General features: G+C 49.6%; 1 protein-coding gene across 10 annotated transcripts in view; it reads right to left on the bottom strand.

Moving 5' to 3' along the window:
- The window catches only part of MBNL1 (muscleblind like splicing regulator 1), a 71,111-nt gene that overhangs the window by 21,355 nt on the left and 25,153 nt on the right, over positions 1-24,603 (bottom strand). For 9 of the 10 annotated variants that reach the window (XM_017835437.1, XM_017835439.1, XM_017835441.1 and 6 more), the window contains 2 exons: positions 2,789-2,959; positions 634-834 (listed from right to left, as the gene is read on the bottom strand). In XM_017835437.1, coding sequence (XP_017690926.1) covers positions 634-834; positions 2,789-2,959 — 372 coding nt within the window. Of the gene's footprint in view, positions 1-633; positions 835-2,788; positions 2,960-17,026; positions 17,148-24,603 lie in introns of those variants that run through there. The other variant, XM_017835443.1, reaches the window with a different exon arrangement.

The following is a 24,603-nucleotide window of genomic DNA, read 5'->3' on the forward strand; positions in this document are numbered from 1 at the left end:
CGGGCTGTGCCCCCAGCAGTGCTCCCAGGCTGTGCCCATGGGCTGTGCTCACGGGCTGTGCCCCCAGCACACAGCAGACGGTGGCAGTCGCTGGCTCACCGCCCACGCTGCCGCAGCACCGATAAGGTGCCGAAAACACTGTCAGGCCTTTCAGATAAGAGAGATTCAGAGCAAGGGAGAGCACCAGCTCCAGAGCACCGACACTCGTCAGGGTTGTAGCAAGGATGATAAGCAGGCACAGGAGGCCGGCGGGGGAGTGTGGGCACCGTCTGCCCAAAGCCAAAGCAAGAGAGGCTGAAAGTCATCCTGCACCCAGGCAGCTGAAGCTTTGCCCCCACCACATTAACACCTCCTGGGCACACACTTAACCCAGTTTCATTGCACTCTTTCTGCTGCCATGGTCATTCCTGAGTATTTCTATTTCTTTCTGCAAGGGAGGGCAAGAAGCAGAACAGCAGCATGAACTTACTGTACAATCACTCAGTCACTCCTTGTTCACACCCGTCACCAAGATACCACATTATCAGCCCAAGTGAAACCCGCATTATTTGCTTTCACAAGAAGAATATTTTATATCTAGGAGACATAATACATATACACTTGTGAAAGTAAGTTACACCAAGTGGCTCCTACCTCCAGCCTGTCTGTCCTCATCAGCTTCTGGGCAGCAGCGGCGGCAGCGGCAGGAACCGGCACCCCGGGGTTCCCTGTCACCAGCATGGGGGCCGTGGGCAGGATCTCCGCAGGGACCAGGCCAGGGGACACAGGCCCCAGGTAGGGGTTGAAGGCGGCTGACGCGTTGGTGGCTAAGCTCGGTGCCACGGAAAACATTGGCTGTGGGCAGAGACAAGGGGACAGACACTTAATATCTGCACTTATCGTGCTGTCACCATACCTTTTTGGCCACCCCTTGAGCAGAACAAGTCTCTGCTACTGATGGGAAAGAAGCATTTGTCATGTTTGAGGGATATGGGGAACATCTGTGCAGACGTCACAAAAGAGTGAGACCACGGGGATGGGCATCTCTGCCAGCCTTGCTGCTTCTCCTGCTCCAGCTTCCCTGCACGCCCACAGCACATGGCAGCTCCTGGAGCAAGCTCCTACAGGATCCACACTCCAGCAATGCCACAATGAACACTCTGTGGGGTCAGGGGCAGTCTGGGACTGCTGGGGGAACACGATCACAGCGGGCACAAGTGCCCGCTCTGGGGGAAAAGGCATCTGAAAGCCCCAGCACAGCATCAGCCATGCTCAACTTCAGGCACAGGCAAAGCCTCTCTGACCCTGGTGGCAGCTAGAGCTGGCTCAGGAGTTGCAGAGGTTTCATACAGGAACAAGAGCAGCCAACCACGATCCATTCTTTTCCCAGAAGTCAACAGGCTGGCCATGCAGATACTCAGACACTCACTGCATCAGGGAGGTGCTTTAGTCAGGCTAAAACACTAAACCAGAGGGAGACAGCATATGCAAACACAATTTTCTTTAGTTTGTTTGCATGTTTTCAGAAAAGAGACTGGTGCCCTTGTGGGCTGTGCTATGGTGTGAAGATAATTGGGTGTAGAGCCCAAATAATGTCGTGAAACCCAACAACAGAGCTGCTAGACTGCAGCAGGGATTAAATAACCCTCCTGCCCTCGAACACACAGTGTAACTGCCAAATAAAATTCAGCCAGGACTGTTTATCTTTCATTATCTAAATAAAGCAGTTACTCAAGGCATTTAGGTTTTTCTTCCAAACTAATTTTTAGAGGGAAAAACAACTACAGAGTTAACACGACTCTTTCTCTGTTTCATATCAACTTAAGGCAGACAGCACAGAATGCTGCATGGTTTTGTATTCCTGAGGAAATGATTGATCTGTTTGGAAGCAAGGGCCATTGGAAGCACTGGACAAAAACATGAAGGGATTACTGGAGAAAGTAGACTGAGAGTTGTGTAAATGGTGATAATGTCTGTGACACTTCTGGATTTTCATCCATGTGAATGAAAAACAAACAGGCAGAGTTTACAGGAAATGAGATAGCAGTCTTATAAACACTATTAATTAACTGAACTTTTCATTACTGTGTTATCAGCTAGGTAATAATGAACATTAAAAATAGAACTACGAACCAGTCTGCTAGAGTGTAACTTAAGAGATATCAATGTTTGATTTCAGCCCAATACACTTGCTTTACAGTAAATAAAGGACTATCCCATTTATTTTCTATTGAGCTCATTTTATACCAATATAAATATCCTGCAGCCTTTCAACCACTGCAGAGTAACAGCATATGTTATCAGAGCCACTTCACACCATTCTGACGCTCACAGGTACATTGTGATGTGCTGTACAGGTGCAAGGCAGGACATGCACACTTCCCCTGTTCATGGTCTAGCAGAGCCCAGCTCCCCCTAAACCAAAGTCTAATTCCAGGAAGCAATTCCCTGGGAAGGTTCCCCTGAGTGAAGGGAAAACATCCAGTGGGCATCTTCTCAAAGCCAAGAGTTTCCTAGAGCACATGAAATTGCAAAGAAAATGAAAATCCTACGCAGATCACTCACGTTGTAAACTTTAAGAAATAAGTTGCAAAAAATGAATTACATTAACCAAAGATTAACAAAATGATTTAACAATATTACTTCAGGCAAGGTGGAATGACACAGCACAGACACACAGACCGGCACTTCTTGGCAGTTGATTTCTCCACCCGTTCCTGACCTTTGTGGGATCTCAGTGTGCCAGCCTGTGCCACCTGCCCTCAGCCCCAGGCCCCCATCCTCCCTGGTGGGAGCCCCAGACACGTACCACGGGCTGCAGAGGGGCTCCGGGCATCATGGCATTGGCGAGCTGCATCTGCTGGGCCAGCATGGCCATGTTCTTCTGCTGGATCAGGTTATTGCGGCCGTTGATCTCCAGCTGCGTTTTTAAGTGTGGTGGGGGGTGAAGATATTTGCAGTTTTCCCTCGAACACCGACCCTGAAGAGAATTGACAGAGTTGGATTAGAAGCTGTGGGTGCATCTTTGTTCCTTATGTCATTGGCTAAAGCAAACACAGCCCAGGCTGCCGGCCAGGGGAAAGGGCTGTCACGCACTGCCCAGAGCCACTTCACAGTCCCTTTATCTGCTGCTTCCTTTGCTTTTCTGAGCCATGGATTTCTGCAGCACAACTCTGAAACATGCTGGGTTTTTTTAACGTTCCTGAAGGTGAGCAAATAGGAGTTGTTCTGAAAGCAGAGCATGTCCCTCCTCTGTGGGGACACATTCCTGCTCCATGAGAGAAATCAGCACCACTGCACTTCACTAGACCCGGGATGCAGCATCTTTGAGGGAAACCTCCTCCATAGGATGCGTTTTTGTTGTGATGTGTAAACCAAACAGGAAAACCAGAACTGCCTTGTTTCTAAATTTTTCACGAAATTCAGATGTTGTAAACAACAGATTTCATGCACCAGTTTAACCAGGATGAAAGGATGTTCAGCAATGTGACAACCATTGATATCCAGAAACAAACAACAACCCTGTGCACGATGCACACCCAGACCCCACTGCACCTCCCCTTCTCTCACAGCACAGAGTTGCGATGCCACATGACAGGAACCTTCAGAAAATGCAAGTTCATTAATTCAGAAGCTTTACAAACTAATTGTTCTTTAAAGTTTTTAACACCAAGCACATGCTTTTACTAAAGGGATGGCAACAATAAAAATTAAAAAAAACCCACAATTAAAAAGGACAATTGAATTATTTTCTAAAAAAAAAAAACAACCAACCAACCAACCAGATTCCTTAAATTACATTTTTTTCCTTTACTCATTCATCTTTGAAATAAATCCAAACAAGAACAATGACAAGGCAAAAGACAGACTTAATTTGAGTAAGAAATCGTTTTTATCAGGGAAAAAATTGATTCAATACAGTTTGACCTTATGCTGCAATTTTGCTCAGAAAGTTAAAATTTATCCTTGTTAAACGATCTGCCAGAAATCTAATTTGTAGGATGATTTTTGTCTGCCCTAAAGGCTGGGATAACAGGTTTGCTGCTGCCCCTTTCCCAGTCCATCTCTCCTCTGGCACTGCAACCTTCTTAAGACTCATTTTCATAGTTATTCAGCTGCAATCTGAGTGATCCCTGCACAGGAAGACAGACCCGATAAAAGAAAAATATGCCAAGTTTTGTGTCTGTCTTCAGGTAACACACCACAATTATGGAGAGCACTTAGAGAGATCTGGAGACAATGACTGCGTGGGTGTTGGTGGACCAGAAGGTCCACATGCCCTGATCATGTGCACTGACACCCAGAAACCCCCCTGTGGGGCAGCAGGGGAGGGGGACATCGCTCTTGTTTGTGGCAAGAGCTGGGGGGCTCCCCCAAGCCCTCGGATGGGGGCCCTTTGCTGTTCCCTGACAGAGCCCAGGCTGGGGCTCCTGTGGGCTGGGACTGAGGGGACTGTGTGCTGTCCTCAGCAGAGGTGATGCTTGGAGAGTACCACTGAAGTCACTTGCAAGAAAATCTTCCTAATAACATCCCCAAGTGTTAGAAAGCAATCAAGACAGGGGCCAGAGAATGCCAAAAAGCCAACAACTGTACTGCAGATAAGACAGGGAAAAAAAACATGTGCTGCCTGAGGAAATATTGTTCCAGGGGAAAGGAGCTTCCTAAAGCAAACAAGGATTTGGATACTCCAGTAACAAACAGCGACAATGCATTAGCAGAAGTGGTGGCCACAGGGATCAGTGCTCACGCAGTGAGAGTTTTAGTCCCTGTTAACTGAAGCAGGGTTTATACGTGTGTAAATACACCTGTACACGCCTGGAAATGCTCATCTGCTGCTGGCTGCTCCAGCCATGGGTGCTCCCTAGACACCCCCAGCCCCAGAGGGCGGCCCCATCCCTGTCTACAGGGACCAAAGCTGGCACCTGATACCCTGGGGCAGTGGCCAGACCTGCCCAAGGGCCAGCACAGCCTGGGCCGGACGGCCCAACGATGCCTGGGACATCTCCCAGCTGTCACCCGGCAGCCTTCACTCAGGGAAGGCAGCTCTCAGCTCAAGGGGTGCTTTGGGGCAAAATGACCCCCAGTTCTCTCCTTTAACAGCTAAACCAACTCATTTCAGCGCCCCCAGGCCCCCCAAAGCACTTCAACACTGTGTGAACTGGCAGGTAAAGGCCTGCACTTTGGAACAGCTTCATTTAAATCAATTCTTCTCTCAACACTAACCCCATGTTAGGTGTTGCTACTCCTCAGTAACACGGGGCAGACTGACACATTTAACAGCTGCCTCGGAAATGAGATCTTACGTGAGCACAGTGTAAAAATCAGAGCTAATTACTGCTAAACGAGTAACATGGAACTACAACATGTGTTGCTGGAATCAGAGAGGAGCAGTTAACAAACCTGATTCCAAAATGCAGATTAAACTCAATGTCCTCATTTCAGTGCTGGGGTTTAGGCTGCCCCACAGCTCTCTGGATGGGATCCAACGCCTGGCAGTACATGTTGTACATCCCGACCACTTAATGTACTTCATACACTCAAATGCTTTAAAAGCCATAAAAAACCATTCTCGAGATCTAATGCAATGTCCTCTGGCTCCCGGGAAACAAGGAGCCCTGCTGCTGCTTCCCCATCGAGGCCATCATTTCTATCCACTTAGGAGCTGGTTCTCAAGGAAAACAATTTACTCTGAGTTAAAGACTACAAGAATATACCACATCCCCAGGTAAACTGCTCATGCTTTGTTATCACCAGCTACTATCAAAACATTTACATCCTCTTTGTTTGCCTGTGGCTTTGGTGCCCAGGGCACCTTTAACCTTCAGTCTTTTAAAATTTGCATATCTTAGCAAATTCCCCAAAAGAAATGCAGACTTGTCTGTTTGGGAACAGGGTTTCTTGTTTTACTTTTATTCCATGAACCTTTACAAATGGTCCACAGAGCTCCCAGGAGTTGGAAACCGCAGGCTGCAAACCCCTGTCCCAGATCTGCCCAGAACACGGGCAGCATTCATCCCCTCGACCCTGCGGGCAAGCAGTTCCTAATTACCTTGTTACTGGATCCCAGTAACTGCAGTCAACAGAGTTCAAGGCAGATTTTCATCTCTCTGAACCTTTTCTGAACCCCTTTCAGTCATCACAAAAAGAATCCTATCTGTGAGCATATGCAGAGGCGGCAGTTTCACGCTGCAGTGTCCCCATGGGCTGCACCAGAACACCGGGGGGGGGGGTTTACCACAGTCCTGCTGGACTAAAACTTACTACAAATGCTCCTGAGGCTCCCCAGCACACTCCTCGGCAGAGGCCCCGCAGGTCTCTGGTCCCTCAAGACAAGCAGAGTGAGGGGCAGAGGGCCAGCCCGGCATTCCCGGCTCTCTCACATGATGTTTGGTCCGGCTCTGGGATGAGCAGCGTCAGGCAGCCCGCCCAGCCCAGCCCAGTGCCAGCCCCTCCAACAGCCACACAGCACCGTGTCTGCAGCAGCTGCTGCACTCGGAATTCCTGCTGAAACACGGGGCAAGCACACGTTTGCCTCTGCTCTCCTTGCAGCAGTAAATATTCTCACCTCATTATGACCCTCCATTTTTTCTTGGTGTTTAATACACGAATTTATTTCCCCCTGTGTACAATTCACTTTCATTGCTAAAAATGAAGAGCCATCCACTGGACTGTGGGATTGGGATGTGCCTGACCTTGGCATGTTTAGCCTTCTGTGACACCCTATCAGGTGCAGCGCAGGGCTCAGCACAGTCTGGTGATCAGGACTCAGTTCGGGAGGACTTTTCCCCTTGCCTTCAGGGGAGCAGGAACATGTACGTGACCCCAGGCACCTTCCCACAGACCAGAAGCATCCCCCAGCTATGCAATGTGGTTTTATTCCCCACAAAGCATAGGCATTTCATGTGAATACTTTCAGAACTGTGGAAAACATGCCAAACTCAAGACCGAAAAGAAACCCGGCAGTCCCACCTTGGAAAAACCACTCCCCAGAATTCTGCATTCTGAAAATACAGGGTATTTCTACAAGACTTGGATCCTGACAAGCTTGTTGGATTGTGAGGTTACACCTGAGTGTGTCAGACCAGAGCACAGTGAGCCCATTTCTGTGCAGTCACCACCAGGTTCATCTCCACAACACCCACCTTCTGCAAAGCACAGCACACCCCGTTTTTCACATCCCACACAAAATGTTAGAGATACAACAGCAATTCTTCCTCTCTGATAGTAATCTCCTTCCAGAAAACACTCTGATGGCATATTTAATAAAGGAAAAGCTTTCTTGGGAGTCCCTTCTGACACAGCAAGCTCCTTCTCCCGCTGCAGCGGTGACGGTGCCGCTGGTTCTGCCTCTGCTGTAGTGGGGTACATGTGAACCCCACCTCATGCACACTCCACTGGCACAGTGCAGGTGTCTGCACTGAGGCCTTAAAGGCAGGTCCCTGACTTCAAAGCTGTTTTAGGAGCTTGCAAACATCCATGGCTTTCAGTAACCACCTAAACTTTGAACCAATTCAAATTCAAAATAATTATTTCCCAACACTTTTTCAGAAAGATCTACCATGCAGCAGAAGAGCAGCAAACTCACTACTCTGGTGCACTTTGCTCCAGCCTAAAACTTTCCTGGAAAGCACAGCCTGGTGATGCAACAAATCAAGTCTAATTATCAAACTGCTCTTGCAAGGTCATTAATCCTCCAGGCATGACCCATCAGGACCTGGGGTGCCAGGGCAGGGCAGCGCAGCTGGGTGGTGCTGGGCGGTGCTGGGCAGTGCTGAGTGCCCCGTCCTGCTCCCAGTGTGCTGGGAATCACACACCCACACTGCTGGGATGCAGCCCACAGCTCCTATGGGGGCCATCCTCTGCATGAGAGGCTGGAGGTTTGGGGAGAATCACCAAACATCAGATCAGGTTCAGTGAAAGCAGAGATACAGGAGGATTTTGTACAGACAGAGTATCCCAGTTCCTGCTGTCACTGACAAACGCCGGAGCGCACACAGAGCTCAGCGTCACTGCTTGAGGTCATCCCCCTGCGGCAGCACAAACCAGCACAGACACTCACACCCAGCAGGCCCGTGTGTGCCACTCACTGCCTGTCCCCGGCACTGACCCCACGCCAGCCGGGGCAACCTGCCCAGCTCCACACGGAGCTCCTGTGCTGCTGGGTCAGGTATCCCCGCCCGGCCCTCGCGCCCCCGAGGGTCACACACCCGCATGGGCAGCTGTCAGAAATGCAGCTGCTCTGGGAAAGTCTCACACCGAGCTGCGCCAGCCCGCTGGGTCTGTTTATTTATGCTATTTTTATAGCACTGCGGTAGCACAACCCGACACCCCGAGCACTGGATGCACCGCTCTGCGCGTGGTTCTACACGAACTGCTGCTCAAAGTACAACGGGAAAGCTTCTTGCTTCCCATCAATCCACCAACACCACACCGTGAAAGCATCTCCATAGAAGTCCACAGGATGAGAGCTGAGAGCAGGAATGTGCTGCTCACTGTATGCAGAGACATCACTGGAATAACCCCTGGCTCTCCCTGGGGCCCCTGGAATAAACCCTTGGCTCTCCCCCAGGTCCCAGTGCCGACCCCATCACTGCAGGCAGAGCCACACTCCCTGCTGGCACAGCCTGAGGAGGTGCATGGAGCTCGGAGCAGTGTGGACACCACTGGGTGCTGATCATCTTGACCATGCTGATGCAACAACTTTTCCATTTAAATTTGTTAAATTTTTAAATTGATGCTCAGGATGTCCTAGAGCCAAATTAATTCTCCAATTAAAAACTGTTGCTTAGCAACAGGGCTTGAGATGCAGGAGAGCAAAGAGGGATGCCCACGATGGCACCAGGAGCTTCCTCTGCCTGCAACAGAGCCAAATCCCCACTATTTAACAGTTATTAACGACTGATGTAATTTACAGTCACTTCAAACACTTTAAGGTGTTCTGACTGTGCCGTGGTACCGACTGGTCACCGCCGGAGCCGAGGCCGCTCTGCCAGTGTTCCCTCAGCCACGGGCTCTGCCTGTAGCCGACTCACACAGCCTGAGCCACAGCCTGAGAACCATCAGCCAAGGCTCAACAGCGCAGCTGCAACACATGAAATACTTCTGATCCAAAACAAACACGCAAACACCTCCCTCTGTTAGGGAGTACGAATTCCTCCCGACCCAGCGCGTTAGACCCCGAGCAGGAGGATGGCTGGGATGGCTGTTACGTACCATCGAGTATTGCCTGTAAATGGTAAAACTATTTATCCTGATGCCCATGTGTTTTACAGGAAAACATTTAACTCCCCGTAAGCTATGGCTTCCTTTTTAAAAATAAACTGTTTGCAGGCACTTTGTATCATGGCTGGTTTGTCAAACACATTTCAGAGAAACTTTCTTAGTATTAAACAAAAAAGAGTTACAGGACCTATTTTACTGCCTTGAAGCACACAGACTGCAGTCCCCAAGCCAGACAGTGGTCCAGAGGAAGGGCAGCAAGTGCTGAGGCCCCACACAAGGTCGAGGCACAGCCTGTTTGGAGACCCAGCCCAACACCCACAGATGGAGGGTCACTGCAGCCCAGCTCTGCCACCACCCTGGTGCACAGACAGCCACCCTGGTGCTGTGGCACTGTGGGTGCCTCTCCCACACATAACCAGCTCCCAGTTCATGGGCAAACCCAGTGCTGCAAGCAGTGCTTGCTGAGAATCCACTCTCAGACTGCCCACCTGTGCCTGCCGGGCCCTGTGGCACCCCCAGCTCACAGCCCAACAGCCTGCCAAGGAGCTGCTGTGGGCTTAGATACTCCCAGAAAACTTCCAGATGCAAGGAGAAGGCCTGCTGGTGGCAAACACCCTCCAGGGGAAGGAGGTGAGGGCACCTCCCCCGTGAAGCCCCCTCAGCCCTCTCCAGGGCTGAGCTGTGCACAGGAACACCAACAGCAGCACACAGTGTTCGCTTTTCTAAGTGAACCTTTTCATATCAAAACACACCAAAGTGACCACTTAATGACATCTCTGCGTGTGACTATTGTACAGAAAAGCCTCAACCCCTCTAATTGATCATTTGGCTCACACAGCTAATGGCACTCCTATGGGAGCTGTCCAATTGCCATGAAATCCAACAGGATTTAGAAAAAAAGAAAAAAGCAAACAGAGCGAGCAGACTGCCAGCCCAAAACCAGAAAGAAAGACTCCAGTACAGCAGAAAAACCCTTCCCACTGCTCCTGCAGCATGTGGGTCCCTCCTCCTCTGAGGCAGCACAGAATGATCCACAGCACCAGCTCAGGGGGACAGAGATGTGGATGGGGACAGGGATGGGAATGGGGATGCGGAGGGGGACATTCACACTATGACACTTTGCTTTGCACCCACAGCAGTGTCACCAAGCGCCTGTCCTGCACAGGTCACTCTGTGACCCAGGGTAAGGTGGCTGCTGGGACTCCCCCAAACCACCTGAATCTTCATTTCCTAATAGCCATTGGCAAATGCAACAGGAGCTTATGGAAATACAAATATTTGTTTATGTCCATTTCAATTTATATACACTTTTATTCATATTTATAAAAATTTAAAAGTTATAATAAAATATTTAATACAATTTGGGACTGATCTTGGTATTATTACAAATATTTGTATATCCACATGTCTGTATACACACCTGGTATGTATCAATCCATCAGTAGTTATGCTGACACTCCCAGGACACACAAACTCAGCAGACTGCACTAGACCAACACTAGACTTCCTCCCTGGTAACATCCCCACCTGCCTTCAGCCAGTGCAGGATGAGGGAATTATGTTTTTCCAGGGTGGAACAGGAAAAGAAGACCCCCCACGAAGGGGGTATGTACCCCTGAGGGGCAGCACGTGGGTCACACTGGCATTACAAACTTCAGCTGCTCCCTGAACTCCAGTGCCACCAAATCCTTTTAGAGCAATCCCTGGTAATCCGTAAGATCCTTACTCAAGCGTGTAGTAACTCCCATTTTAAGAGAAGAGGGATGAAGTAAAACACAGGGAGATTTGCCCTGTCTCCCAGTGCATTGCCGAGCAGGGACCGGGATCACAGCGACCCTCACTGCTGCTCACAGCTGCAATCCCTGCCAGTGACTCCAGCTGAAACCAGCCCCTCTGCCTCCCCCCACCGCTCTCAGGCTCTCAGCAGTTCCAAGGGATGACTGGAATGAGCAGTGAGCTGAAGGTCCATCAGGTCCCACTGCAACTGTTTAATGGGTGAGCTGAAGCATAATAAATATTGAATAATATTTTCAGGCTTATAATTTGTTTCAGTGTATTTGGTGGTATGAGAGAAAACGGGCATGTTGTCAAATGCTGCATCCAAACTGGGGGAGCAAACAGAAAGCCCTTGTTCAGTAGAGCTGCTAGAACAGGTCAGTGCTATTTATGGCATATTTAAAAAGGGAATCCCATATAAAGGAGGGCACCGTGTGTGTTATCATGCACTTTCTACACAGTTCATGTAGTTTAAAATTGTTTTGGAACCTGCCCTGGCTGGCTGCAGGGCCGTTCCCACCGTGCCCATCACTGCCACCCAGGGCATGTGCTTCACTGCCCCACTGGCTCAAGCAGAGTCTTCTTAGTTATTTAACCTAGGTTCTAAGGTAGATATCTGCAGAGGTAAAATACCCCAGATGTAACTGTTTTCATTTGGTTTTGCAGCACACTGGCATTTTCAGTCTCTCCTGCCTGGTGCGGGGAGGTGATGGCAGGTGACCTGTGCTGGGTCACTGGTGTCCTCACCCAAGCATGGATGCACATTAGTGCACCATTAGTGCTGCTATTCCTAAACTGAATTGCTGTAGTTTAAAAATAAAACCTTCCTTTTGTCATTTCAAGAGAGAAACTGCCATCCCCTGCTGCTGCCTCCTCAAACAGAGGGTAGCTGAGGCCCGAGGCAGTGAGTGGGATCTGGCCACCAGTGGGACATGGGGTGGGACAGCCCAGCAGGAGTGATGCCACTCTGCTGCTCCGGTTATAAAGCTCCTCCCCAAATAGTACAGGCACAACAAAGAGCACTATACAGCACCTTCACAATACATTTTCCCTGGAACATACAGGACAGGCAAAGCAAACAAGCAGCATGAGATGGACAAGGTACCATCGCTGTGCCAATCCTTCTGCACAGAGCCCAGGACTGAGCCCGCCGGGGGCACCCACTGCCAGGGACCCCCAGCCCAGGCACCCCTGAACGCTGCCTTTAGCTCCCAGTGATGCCCATGGCCACAGCATCCCCCGCCTGCCCTCTCACACAGGGCACCTGGCCCTTCCGACAGGACCAGCATCCCCTGCCTGCAGCTGGATGGAACCAGGGACAGAGTGACCCTTCCAGATGTGCACAAGCACCTGAGGTAAGCTCCAGAGCAAGGACCAGGAGGGAGAGCAGGAAAGAGAAGCGATCCCTGAAGTGATGCACTGTTCCCCCCCCAATACCCATGACTTTCACTGTGCATTTTTGCAGTGGCAGTGTTTCATTGCTCCTGAAACCTCCTGCCAGGGCACCCTCGCAGGGCTGGGTTTGACAACTGGCACGTTTGAATCTCGGCAGGTGGCTGATCCACCTCCCTCCCAATGAACACCTTGGCTGCAGAGGCTGAGGCCCCAGGTGAGGTGAGGACAGGGACTGCAATGTGAGCCGTCAGCAGGCGGGCGCTGCCAGCGCTGGCAGCCGCGGCTCTGGCTGAGGGCAGTGCTGAATAACACAGAAATCAACGTCACCTCGATAAACTGCTCTCTGTGTCCAACAGCACACCCACGGCCTCCTCCAGCAGGCTGAAGGTCAGTGCCTGTCAGTATTATATCTGGAGTTTTATGGGAGAGAGGCTGCTCTAAAAGCATTACTGAGAACTGCAGCCCCACACCCCAGACATTGGAAATCACTGCTGGAATCGTATCCTGAAAAACCAACAGATCCATGTTTGGGGGTTTTATTGACGGGGTTTAAGAATTACACCTTTCTCTATCTTCTTGCTATTCTTTTTGTTGTATTTTCCCCTTGCTTTTAGCAAATACAGCATCCTGATATGCTGTTTTAAATACAATTAGAATACGTTTGTCAGGAACATATTTTATTGACTGAAACTATTCCTAAATTTGACTAAAAGTTACCTAACATCATTAGTGGGCAAAATAATTGCCAAAATATTATCTTATTCAAGCTAAATGATAAATTCTGACTGAAATATGGAAAGTTTATTAAACCTTATTTCAAAATAGGATTTCAGTTTACAACTGAGCACAGGTGAAAGAAAGCGCTCTGAGAGGGAAAGGACAGAACAGGAAATTTCATAGAATCACAGAATTAGAGACTAGTTTGAGCTGGAAGGGACCTTAAAAATCATTCAGTTCTACCCCTGCCATGGGCAGGGACACCTTCCACTAGCCCAGGTTGCTCCAAGTCCTGTCCAACACAGCCTTGGACACTCCCAGGGATGGGGCAGCCACAGCTTCTCTGGGCAACCTGTGCCAGGGCCTCCCCACCCTCACAGGGAACAATTTCTGCCTGAAGAAGAAATTTCTTCCTAAAGAAGAAATTTGCCAGGATCTGTACTTCTTACAGATAAATAAAACATTTCCCTGAAACCAAGGTCAGTCACTCAAATGGGAACTGTTAGGGGAATCAATACCAAAGCCTGGAGAAATGATTTCAAATTCATCTCTGCTCTGACATGCCACTTTCCCTGGAATGTGGGAAGCAAACAGTGAATCTTCCCCAGGTGTACACCAAGAGTGGGGCTCTGACCCACCTGTGCACAGGTACAAAAGGAGTTAGAGGCACTGTGGGAAGCAATGGCTGTTTTTTCCTGGAAAAGTGAACAGCTGCTTTCTCAGCACTAAAAACTTTACCCAAGAATTCACAAAGGATCACAAGTTTGAAGTAGCAGCATGAGAAAAGATCTTGACTCTCTTTCATCAATGCCACACTAAAATCTCTGCCGAGCCACATGCCCTGCTGCTCCGTGTGGTTCTGGAAGAGCTGGCTGGCACCTGACAAAATAAACCTGGCGCCTTTGGCTTGGTGGAAAACCCACAGCCTGCAGGGCACGGCCCTCCCGTGAATCCCTGAAAGGAGCACGGAGAAGTGACCTGATTTTCAGGAATGCAAACAGCTCCCGGTCCCTGACCCCACAGGTGCAGGAGACATTTTACATCACCATAAAGTGCCTTAGGTGGAAACATACCGCTTTGATCACATCCAAACCTTTCCACCGGATTATCACACAGCCCTGGCACTGCCACAATAACCCACAGCAGTGGCTGTGGAGGGGACAGGGACAGCTGTCAGGGGACTGGGACAGAGGCCTTGGGCATCAGAGAACCAAGAGCCTTTCACAGCAGCAGGGGAGCCCTGTGGGTGCCACCAAGGCACAGGGTGCCACAGCTGAGGACACGCTGCCTTTGGCAGCTGACAGCAAGTTCTGCCTCTGGCAACCAAAAACTCAACACTTCTGGCCCTTTCTGTACAGTTTGCTTACACGATCATTAAATTAAGGCCATTCAATCTACTCAGTAATAAAGAAAAGGAGAGACTGAAATAGCAGGCACAGGCCCACAGGACAGGCACTGCAGGAGGCAGGGTGCACACCACCCTGAGGGCACCGAGCCCCAGGGCGCTTCAGTCTGATGTCACTGCACCACAAAACACTGAGCCTGCAGATTAATTTCCACGGGAGGTTCAGCTCTGAGGTACATGAGGATGTTGGGGCTGATGGACCACTAACATCCATCACAGAGGATAAAAGGTGGACATGGAGTCCCTCAGAGCAGCAGCATGGGGTGCCACGTGCAGCCCCGAGGTCCCACAGCACCAGCACGGGGTGACCCACAGCTGGAATCATGAAGGTTTGTGTTAATCTCACAGCTGCCACCACCGAAAGGACAAACCCACAAACACACCTGAGTAAAGCGAGTGCACTGTCCCTGTCCAACAAGAACTTTAGAAACTAATAAAAGCTGGAAAAAAAAAAAGGTCAGGAAATCTTTAACAACGTCTAAGAAAAAATTCCACCTATTTTCCACAAGAGGGAACTCAGTGAAGCCAATGGCTTCTGCTTCCGACAGGACAGTGATTTCCTACAAACACCTTCACAATCAATGTCCAGCCCCTGTGCAGTCAGGGCAGCCCCTGGACCGGTGGGCAGGGACTGCCAGAGCCCACAGGAAGGCACCCGCGGTGGCAGGGACACACCCGTGACAAAGCAGGATTTAATGTGACTGTTCCTAACGGGAGCAGGAATCCCGAGGGAGCAGCTGGCCTGCACACCCCACTGGAGCAGAGAAGTGTCACTGTGTGATGACTTTATCGCTGTGGGGCCGGGGCTGGCAGGAGCTGCTGTGAGTGCTCCTGCTCTAATGAAGCAGTAATTAGTGAGCACCAGGCACCAGCCCAGGGCAATGCCAGCTGCCCCAGGGTCAGCAGGAAACCCAGATCCACACACGTGTCACCCCTCCTGGGCTGCGAGCACACAGCTACAACCCTTCCCACAGCCTCACGTTACAGCACTGAACACAGGAGCCACGGCAACCAAACAAGGGATCCACAGCAATGAGACTCTGCATGACTTAGTCAGCAGCTCAGAGGAATTAATGACCCTGGCCACACACACCTATGAGTAAGGTCAACACTCGGGCCTCACGCCCAAAGGCACCCCCAGATCAGCAACAGCCCCTGAAGCTGCTGCCACCCACTCCAGGGCACTGCCACGTGTCCCTGCCAGGCACCACCACATCCCACCCCAGGGCACCCCCAAGTCCCACACATTTACTCTCTATTTCTATTGGCTGGCAATTAAATATTCCTGTTCTTTTGAATTTTTTCTTTTAAAGCTAATTCCGTCTGGTTTGAAGTGAAAATCAAAGAACAATCACTAAAGATAAAGACCAGGCTGACAGAAAGCTAGCCTTGCATCTTTCCTTAAATGTGCAAGACAGAACAAACACAGCTCTTCTCCTTTTCCTCTCAACTGCGTCACGACTATCACGTAAGTAGAATCATTAGCTCTGGCCTTTTTTCTGCACGTGCAGACACATGCAAACATACCACCTGAACTTCATATCCTACCAAAGGGGGAAATCTTTGTCCTCAAGTTAGACTATATGATTACTAGAAATCATATATAAGAGTAAGTTTTACGTAAAGGAATGGTAAATGCACTGCAAAAGGAACGGGGAAGGGCTCACTTGTATGCACACAACTCTCAGGGACACTGATAAAGAAAGGTAAATAAGTTATGCATCTGCCACAGGGTTGCTCTTCTTGCTCATCTTGCTGGCTACTGGGTGTTGAAGCAAAGGTGTTTCAAGAGCAGAGGATTTGGTGGAATAGAGAGAGTACATACGAAATTTGTCGGCAAGCAAGTCCTGAGACAGGAGGGACATGCAATAAGTCACGTTTTTAAGAGACCTGGAGGCCAGCTCTATCTGGTGGTGGAAAGACATGCTCATCAGAGAGGTGAGCAAAGCTTTGGAGAACCATCAAAATCAGTGCCATTCCCCAAAAAAGGGCAGGGGATAAAAGAGAAGATTTTGACAGGTAAGCCAGCACCAGCACAGCGCTGCAGAGGGCTCTTCCTGGCCATGGAGAGAGCATGGCCAGTGCAGATGAGGTATCTGTGCAAGCAAAACAGACATAACACTGAATCTAAAACACAGGCTCTGGTACAAGCACTTATGGTACACCTAAAGCCTCGTAGGAGAAAGCCTCTACAAGTGAATAGGGAGGAAGCCCCCAGAAATGAGGAGAGCTCTGTACACGGCCACTGCTCATCAGCATCACACACAGAGCCTGACAGGAGTGGTACTGTGCCCTGGAATTCAGTCACTGACAGAATTCAGCACATGAAAATTAAAACAATTAAAATTAAGATTTGTTACAGTGGTACACTGCCATAAAAAAGTAAAACAAAAGAGAGCTGCTCTCCCTGGCAGAGTCAGCCCTGCTGTAGCCTAGGGGTGAAGAGTGGTTTAATTCTACAGATGAGAACCTGTTTTCCATTCTGTGTCAGTTTTCACACCCAATCTCTGCTGGTTACTACTCATGTCCTACCAGCTCTGTCCCTGTTCACTTCCAGAGAATGTTTCCCACACAGTTCGTTGAAATGCCATGTAATTAATGGTTCCTGGGCACAAGCACCACCTGAGCCAGCAGCGGCTCTGGCAGGACCCGCCTGTGTTGCTGTGGGACCCCCAGACCTGGCACTGGGCAGCCCACTCCTCTGTGACACAGCAGCACTGCCCCTCCCGGGGCACTGACACCTCCCACACCCCACTGGTCCCATCCCACCTTCCCAAAAGCAAGGGAAGCACCTCAAGCTGTTCTAAATGCTCCAGATGTCCGAGTAAGCCCTCGGTGGCAGTGCAAAGCAAGGCCCTGAGTCAGCTCTGCATGGCCACCCCTAATACACAAAAATAACTTGTTTATTCCTCCTGAGGTGTTATTTTTACACCGGCAGTGCCGGGTAACCGTGGCCATTTGCTGTCACTGGTCCCAGCAAGGCACGTGGTGAGAGCTGGGTGCACGAGCCCTGCAAGGTGCTGGATCAGGGACGTCCCTGTCCTGCCCAGCTGGTGCAGAGGGCTCAGTGTGGGGCTGGGAGAGGTTCTTGGACTTAGACCGTGCACTCAGCCACTGCCCACCCTGCCAGCTATGCCCAGCACCTGAGGAGAGCCATCCTACACCTCCCCACAGGATCAGCCAGTGCCTCCAGGCTCCCGAACAGAGCTCCAGAGAGAAAACCTCCTCCTTTGATTTCTAATCATCTGGAGGAAAGCACTGCTTAATCAAAGCGTGCCTGCAGTTCCAATGAGGCAGAAACCACTCCTCCATGTGTACAAGCAGCATCTGTCAGCTCAGGACAGCTGAGGGCAACGCTGCCATGCTGCCCTGGCTGCACCCACACCACTGCTCACACTGAGAACCAAAGTGCAGCTCTCCCTCCACAGACCCAACATGGTCCACAGTGCATTCTAAAAGTATTCAGTTAACACTCTTCCAGGGTTCACTACTCTTTATCCACCTGGCTTTGGTGGATACAAGTCCAACTAAGTGAATGCAAATATCCCTAAGGGCCGGGAATACCAAAGTGTGGCTGGTGAGTTGTAAGTGGGAACATGATGGAGCAGGACAGAGGCAGAGGAAGCTGCTGGCAAGTAAATATTGCTCAACAGGACAGCAGGATTGGGGAAAAACTGACAGAGTGGAATAACAGGAAGTTTAGTCACTTCTGGACAAAAAAAGCGAAGCGTGTGAGTGGGGCGGAGGGAGCGGAGCGGCCGGAGTGCCGGGATGGGAAGGCAGGGCAGGCATGGGACATGCTGCCGTGGGCACTGGACCCACCAGAGGAGGAGGAGACTGTCCTGTCTGGGTGCCCCACTACAGCAAACCCTTCACAAATACAGCAGGATCCTGCAGAGGCTCCTCCAGCTCCTGACTCGAGCTGATGACCCAGTTAACCCACATCTCCGGCTCCTCCTCCGCCTTTCTCAGCACAGAGCACCCCAACTGCTCAGCCTGGGGTGCAGAAATCACCAGGGGAGGCAAGGAGAGCTGAAATACAGCAGTCACAATTTAAGGATGAAGCTAATTTTGAACAATCAGCATTCTCATTCAAAGCCACTGCAGGAGGTGGCAGTGTCCGTGTGGCAGTGTGTGAACCACGGCCGAGCACAGGCCCCAGGGGCAGACCATGGGCTGTCCCACCACAGCAACACCCTGGAGAACATTCTGCTGCTGATGGAATTAGCACGGTTCTGGTGGCTCTCAAGCCATACTGTATTCAGACCATAAAGGCACTTTGCAGAAGCCTCAGGAGTGGGGAGGAAAGTTGAAAGGGAGATCAGGTTTCCCTGATGGTGATCTTCCACACTGGAAAGTGCCCACTACCCTTGAAATACGGTCTGCCCCGATCACGGATGAGGAGTAACAGTGCTGGGTGTTAGCAAAGGCACTAGAAAAACACAAACCCAAGATTCTACTACATCATTCAGAGAGGAATACCCAGCAAGAGAAAAGGCAAATTTAAAATAATTAGAGGCTAAATAAAGAAACTCACCAAACCATGGCAAACTGAAGGCAAGCTTGATTAATAAAGTTGTTTACTGCTTAGGCAAATGAGGGAAAAAAAGGATATAAATAACAAAGGGTTCAGCAGCAGAGAAATAAGAAAACTTTAAAAAGTTTATGGTTCAAAAATTCCTACAATGAGGGTCTGTCTATAAGCAATTCAGACTTCAGTGGCAAAAAAAGATACCAAAAAAGTTGATATATTTGATATCGGGAGGCAAAGGGAGAGTTAAAAGTCCTTAACAAAGAACAAATTAAAGCAAGCAAGTATAGGAAAGGGAAAGTGTCATGGGCAAACAAAGGCTGACACATCAGGTTTGTTTTACCTTGCAAGTGTGTGCTGAGGCACAGTAAAAGCTTCCTAAGCAAATAAACACCCTTCCCGTCCCTGCAGGAACCGCAGGAGCAAACCCGGGACCTGGGGTATGGCTGGAGGCCCTGCTGGGACTGCACGTGGGGCCTCACAGGGAGCACAGCTCCACTGTCAGCTTCGGGACACACCTGCCAGGTTTCCTTAAAAAAATCCAACCCAAAACAAACCCAACCCTGAGGTGCTGTAGCAGCTCCATGGCAAACCAAGGAGCGGAGACATCCCAGCTGGCAGGCAGGGAAGGACACAGTGCCTCGCTGAACCGAGCAGGCATGGGCACAAATGGGCACAGCAGGGATGCCGGGGCACAGCAGGGATGCCAGGGCTGCAAGGGGGCACACGGAGCACGAGCACTTGGCTTAATTTCTGATTTGGGGTGGCCCCTGGGCCTTGTCTGGCCCACGAGTAACAGCACAGCCCCGAGGCATGGTCTCAGCCCAGTGTCCAGCTCCGTGCCCTCAGGTCAGCGTCCACCCCCAGCACCACCACACCCATGACATGATCCAGTAATCATTAATACCAGGACACAGAAGCACTGACCATCGCTGGAAGTGTTGACCTGTACTGGTGCTGAATTCCTCGCTCAGCTCTGTGCTGCACTCCTGAGGGGGGAAGGCAGGATGCTGGGCTCAAACAGGCCCTGTATCACTCACAGGTTTTTTTCTCATACAGCTCAGGAACAATTTCCTGCACTAAGTGCTTTCCAGGCCTCCTAACACTGATATTGCAGATCAATATTTCACAAGGAAAGCTGCCTGACAGGTGCGTTGCGCTCATTTAAGCGTCGCTAACAGGCAGTGCTGCTGCAATCACACACTCTGCACCTCTGCTACCTTCTGCCCCAGAGGTTTGGCCTCACTCACTTTCCACATGAAACAAAATGACAATAAAAGGACAGAACAAAAGATCCCCTGTAAGGCAGTGTGCAAATAAAGACAGTATCTATCTGCACTGTCTGCACCAGCACAGTGCAAATATAGTTAAGGCTACAAGAAAACATCACTTGGTCTCAGGAGCTCTCTATCCCCTCTCTATTAAAGCCTCTGTATAGGCTTTATTTTTAAAAATGCAACTCTTTGTTAAGCAAATACACACAGAGAGCAGAGACCAGTGTCTGGGGACAAGGACCCGGTGAGAGCCCGGTGTGTGCTCAGAAACACAGCTGCAGGGTGAATATTCAGTGTCAAAGCCTTGAAAAGCTCAACCCTCTCAGTCACATACTGAGGAAAAAAAGCTCAGAAAAGCTTATGAAATATGTGACAATGACATTAGAGGAGCAGAAAGAACACATAAACAGCAGAAGCTGTTTTTCAGTGTCTATAAGCCCTCACAGAGCACCTGGGCTCTGCAGGAACACAGAGGTGCAGATCCATCAGCCGTGAACAGAGTAGGTCAGTGCACATGGACTAGTGGGAAACCCAGGTGGCAGGATTTATTTTTCTAAAGTTAAATAATCACAAAACTTGCCAGAACACTGCTCTGCAGTCAGAACTCCCTTTGATTGTTTATTTTCACACGGGCACTGACAGCTGCCCTGTCCTGTCCCAAAGCCGAGCTGTGCAGACAGCGGCAGCTCCTCTGGAGGGAAGCTCAGCTCCCTGCCCCATCCCGGCAGCCACCCCACGGCCAGGCGGGGGGCCCATCCCACAAGGAAGGTACAAAGGCCCAAACCCAACAGTGAAAATGAAAGGGGGGGTAATATCTGTTTTACAGAAGCAATCTTTCTGTAGGAAGCAGCACTTTCAGGAAGAATTTCTTCCCAGAAAGGGTGGTCAGGCACCAGAAGGGTGGAGTGGTGGAGTCCCCATCTCCATCCCCGGAGGTGTCCAAGGAATGACTGGATGTGGCACTCAGTGCTCTGGTCTGGTTGACAAGGTGAGGATCAGTCACAGGTTGGACTCGATGGTCTTGGACACCTTGTCCAACCCTACTGACTCTGTGATTTCTGTCACTGGCAGTTTAAGCCTGTTGTAAGACATTTCAACACTACCCTTCTACCCTTCCCATCCAGGCCGAGGCGAAGGAAATGCCACCTCTGCAGATATTATCTGAGCGTGTGTGAGCTCAAACACACGCCCATGACCTGAAGACTCAAACGCTCTCGCTTGAAGTGTTCAGCCACATAGCTGGTGGGAAATGAAAAACTTTCCATGTGTGGGAGCCAACCGAGCTGATGAAACAAACAGGAACATTCAGAGGGAGGACTGGCGTGTCATGATCTCATTGCAGAAGCACTTTTTCCCCAGGTTCAGCATGTGTGAGGCAGAACCAAAGCCCCAGAGATGAGAGCATCAGCCTCAGGGCTGGGCTGCAAGGCTGCCTTACAGGTGCTTGCTCTTCAAAAACCCAAATTCTCTTTTAATATATTTCACACAGATCTACGAGAGGAAACAACTTATTTCTGAGTATTAAAAGGAAATAAAACCACTATTAAATTCCCCTCTTTCCCCTGACTTTTTTTTTAATGTGAGACCAGACTGGCTCTAAACACAGTAAAACAGGAAAGTAGTACAATAGCAAATGAGAACTTTTCTACTCCACAGCATCCCTACAAAGAAACATGTTCAAGGTGAGAGCTTTGCTCACCACTATGGCCAAGCCCTCAGAGCCCCAGCAAGGGGTTTCAGGGGAGCTGGAGATGCACTGTTCCCAACAGCCGGTCCTGCTCTTCCACGGCACCACAGCCACTGGGAATGCCTGCCCTCCACAGCCCCATCACCACTGGGAATGCCTGCCCTCCACAGCCCCATCACCACTGGGAATGCCTGCCTTCCACAGCCCCATCACCACTGGAAATGCCTGCCCTCCACAGCCCCATCACCACTGGGAATGCCTGCCTTCCACAGCCCCATCACCACTGGGAATCCCTGCCTTCCGCAGCCCCATCACCACTGGGAATCCCTGCCTTCCGCAGCTCCCAGGGCTCAGACAGCTTTTACACAACATTAAGGAGCAGAAGCTGAACTGAGTAATTTGTCAGGTGATCAAAACAGAATTTGAGCAGTCACTTGGTAACACTTAATTATTTGTCATTTAAACAGAACAGAGAGAAAAGAATGTAACAGCTATGGATGATGCTGGACAACTGACCTGTGGCCGTACTCCAGACAACAATAAAATCCAGAAATGCTTTCCAAATCTTAAATCTTAAATATGGGTGTATTTTTAGCAAAATTTATTTTCAATTTGTTTAAGCACAAAAGAATTTCTTAATTCACAAAAGGTCTTTGCAGCTGCTGAAGGCTCCTTCTTATGTACAAACCTAAAGTCAACACACAGCCCGAAAAAAAACTTGGAGGAGCCACTCAGCACCAGTGGCTGCAATTGCTGGAATAATGCACAGCAAGGGCAAGGATTCGAGAGACACGGGGCCTCCTGCACACCCCAAGCCCCCCAGAACAATAAGGCTCTGGAAGTTTACACCTCCTGACCATCACCTGCCTTCAGGGAACCTTGCACATGTCACTAATCCGGGCTGTTCATACACATACAGACACATATATACAGTACACAATGAGCATATACACAGTCTATAGTGTGTACACGCACAGATGTACAGCCCAGAGTAAAACACTTAGTTCACAAATATAACAAGTAACTTTAACCTTCCACTGTAGCTACTTTTTCATCAGTGTCTAACCACTCAGGTATCTAAAATCATCAGAAACATCTAAACCATAAATGTGGACAAACACTGTGTAAAAATATTTCACATTGTTACAGACATTAAAAGTGTCTTCAGCCAGTGGCCTGAAACATGAAGAGGAGACCTCACTTTCCTCTCCCAATTTTCAGTGCCTGACTTAATGAAGCCAAATGCTAAAGGACTCAAACAAGGCAAAACTATTTGTGCTTTCCTCCATAGTAAAACGAAATAAACCCATCAACAAGTATTAGTTTTCAGACATATTTAATCACACCAGTAGCCACACTTGGAACTAGGTGCAAAAAACCTATTGCAAAGAGCTGGCAGAAACTGGGAACCAACATCTTTTCTCAAGGAGGAATCTGGGAGCCTGTCTGCACACTGCATCCCTGGGGCACTGCCTGAGCTCTGGGCTCTCCCATCTCCTGGGCTCTCCTTTTGCTTCCCCCAGCTCCCGTCTGCTCTGTTCAAACACAGCCCTCTCTTCTGTGCCATCTTCCACGTGGTGTAACAGCACCTGACCTTTTCAACCTAGTGCCTTTTGTCTCTTCTCTGTCTCTCCCTTTAATTTCTTTCTCTCTCCTGCCTTCTCTTCTAGTCAGAGACTTAATCACCTCCTTACACATTTTACGTTGGTGTGCTGAGGAACTCCCGTGGTCATCACCACCTCTTTCCCTCCGGCTGCCTTCTTTTCTCACTTTCCTCTGGTATCTCCATCTCTGTGCACTCTGAATGTGCCCCTCACCCATGGGTACCTCCCCTGGGACCTTTCTGCTACCTTTGGGTTCCTCTCCAGGACTTCTGGAAAAGGGTCCTTGCTTAGCCCATCAATCTCCTTCCATTTAACACACATTTGAGTTGACTTGTTGCTTATTTAACAATCGCATGCAGAAAAGTTAATTTCTCACCAACATTCACACATTTGCTATGCCTTTAGGTTATTTTTCCCAAAGAGTTCACTGAGCTTCCTTGCAAACCTGTCTCCTCTCAGCGCCAACACTGCCCCGTGTATTCCAGCCTTTGGCAGGTGAGAGCAGATGTGACCCCGTGTGCTCACTGCTCTGCCCGCACGTCCATAAACTGATAACCACGAGTGTTTTCTGAACACAAAATGCAACATGCAAATAACCTGCTACAAGTAAGTTACTGGGGGGAAAGGAGTTTAAACACTTCTAAACACTTCTCCCAGCCATGTTTTAAATGACTGTCCAACCCTACACCGCCCTGACCTTTGCTGGTACCATTAGGAAAGGGCAGTAGTTTTACTTTCATTGCAACAAAAAACTGAGTTGACTTTGAGGTCTGGAGACTCCTTTAACTCCTGCTCTCAAAAGTTTATAATCATTTCCAAAAAAGCCAGTTTTAATCAACACTGCATGGTGTTACTGTTCTAAAAATCCCTTACTTCCTCCTGTTCGGTCCAGCTACAGGAAGAGACCAAACTGCCCGGTCCTGGCTGCAGTGAGCTCACACTTTGCTGCAGGTCTATTTTGCCAGCTGCAGCTCCACACACAGTCACTTCTGTGCAACAAATGCCTGGCTTGG

Source organism: Lepidothrix coronata, unplaced genomic scaffold (assembly GCF_001604755.1).
Source record: "Lepidothrix coronata isolate B3197 unplaced genomic scaffold, Lepidothrix_coronata-1.0 Scaffold256, whole genome shotgun sequence".
NCBI lineage: Eukaryota > Metazoa > Chordata > Aves > Passeriformes > Pipridae > Lepidothrix > Lepidothrix coronata.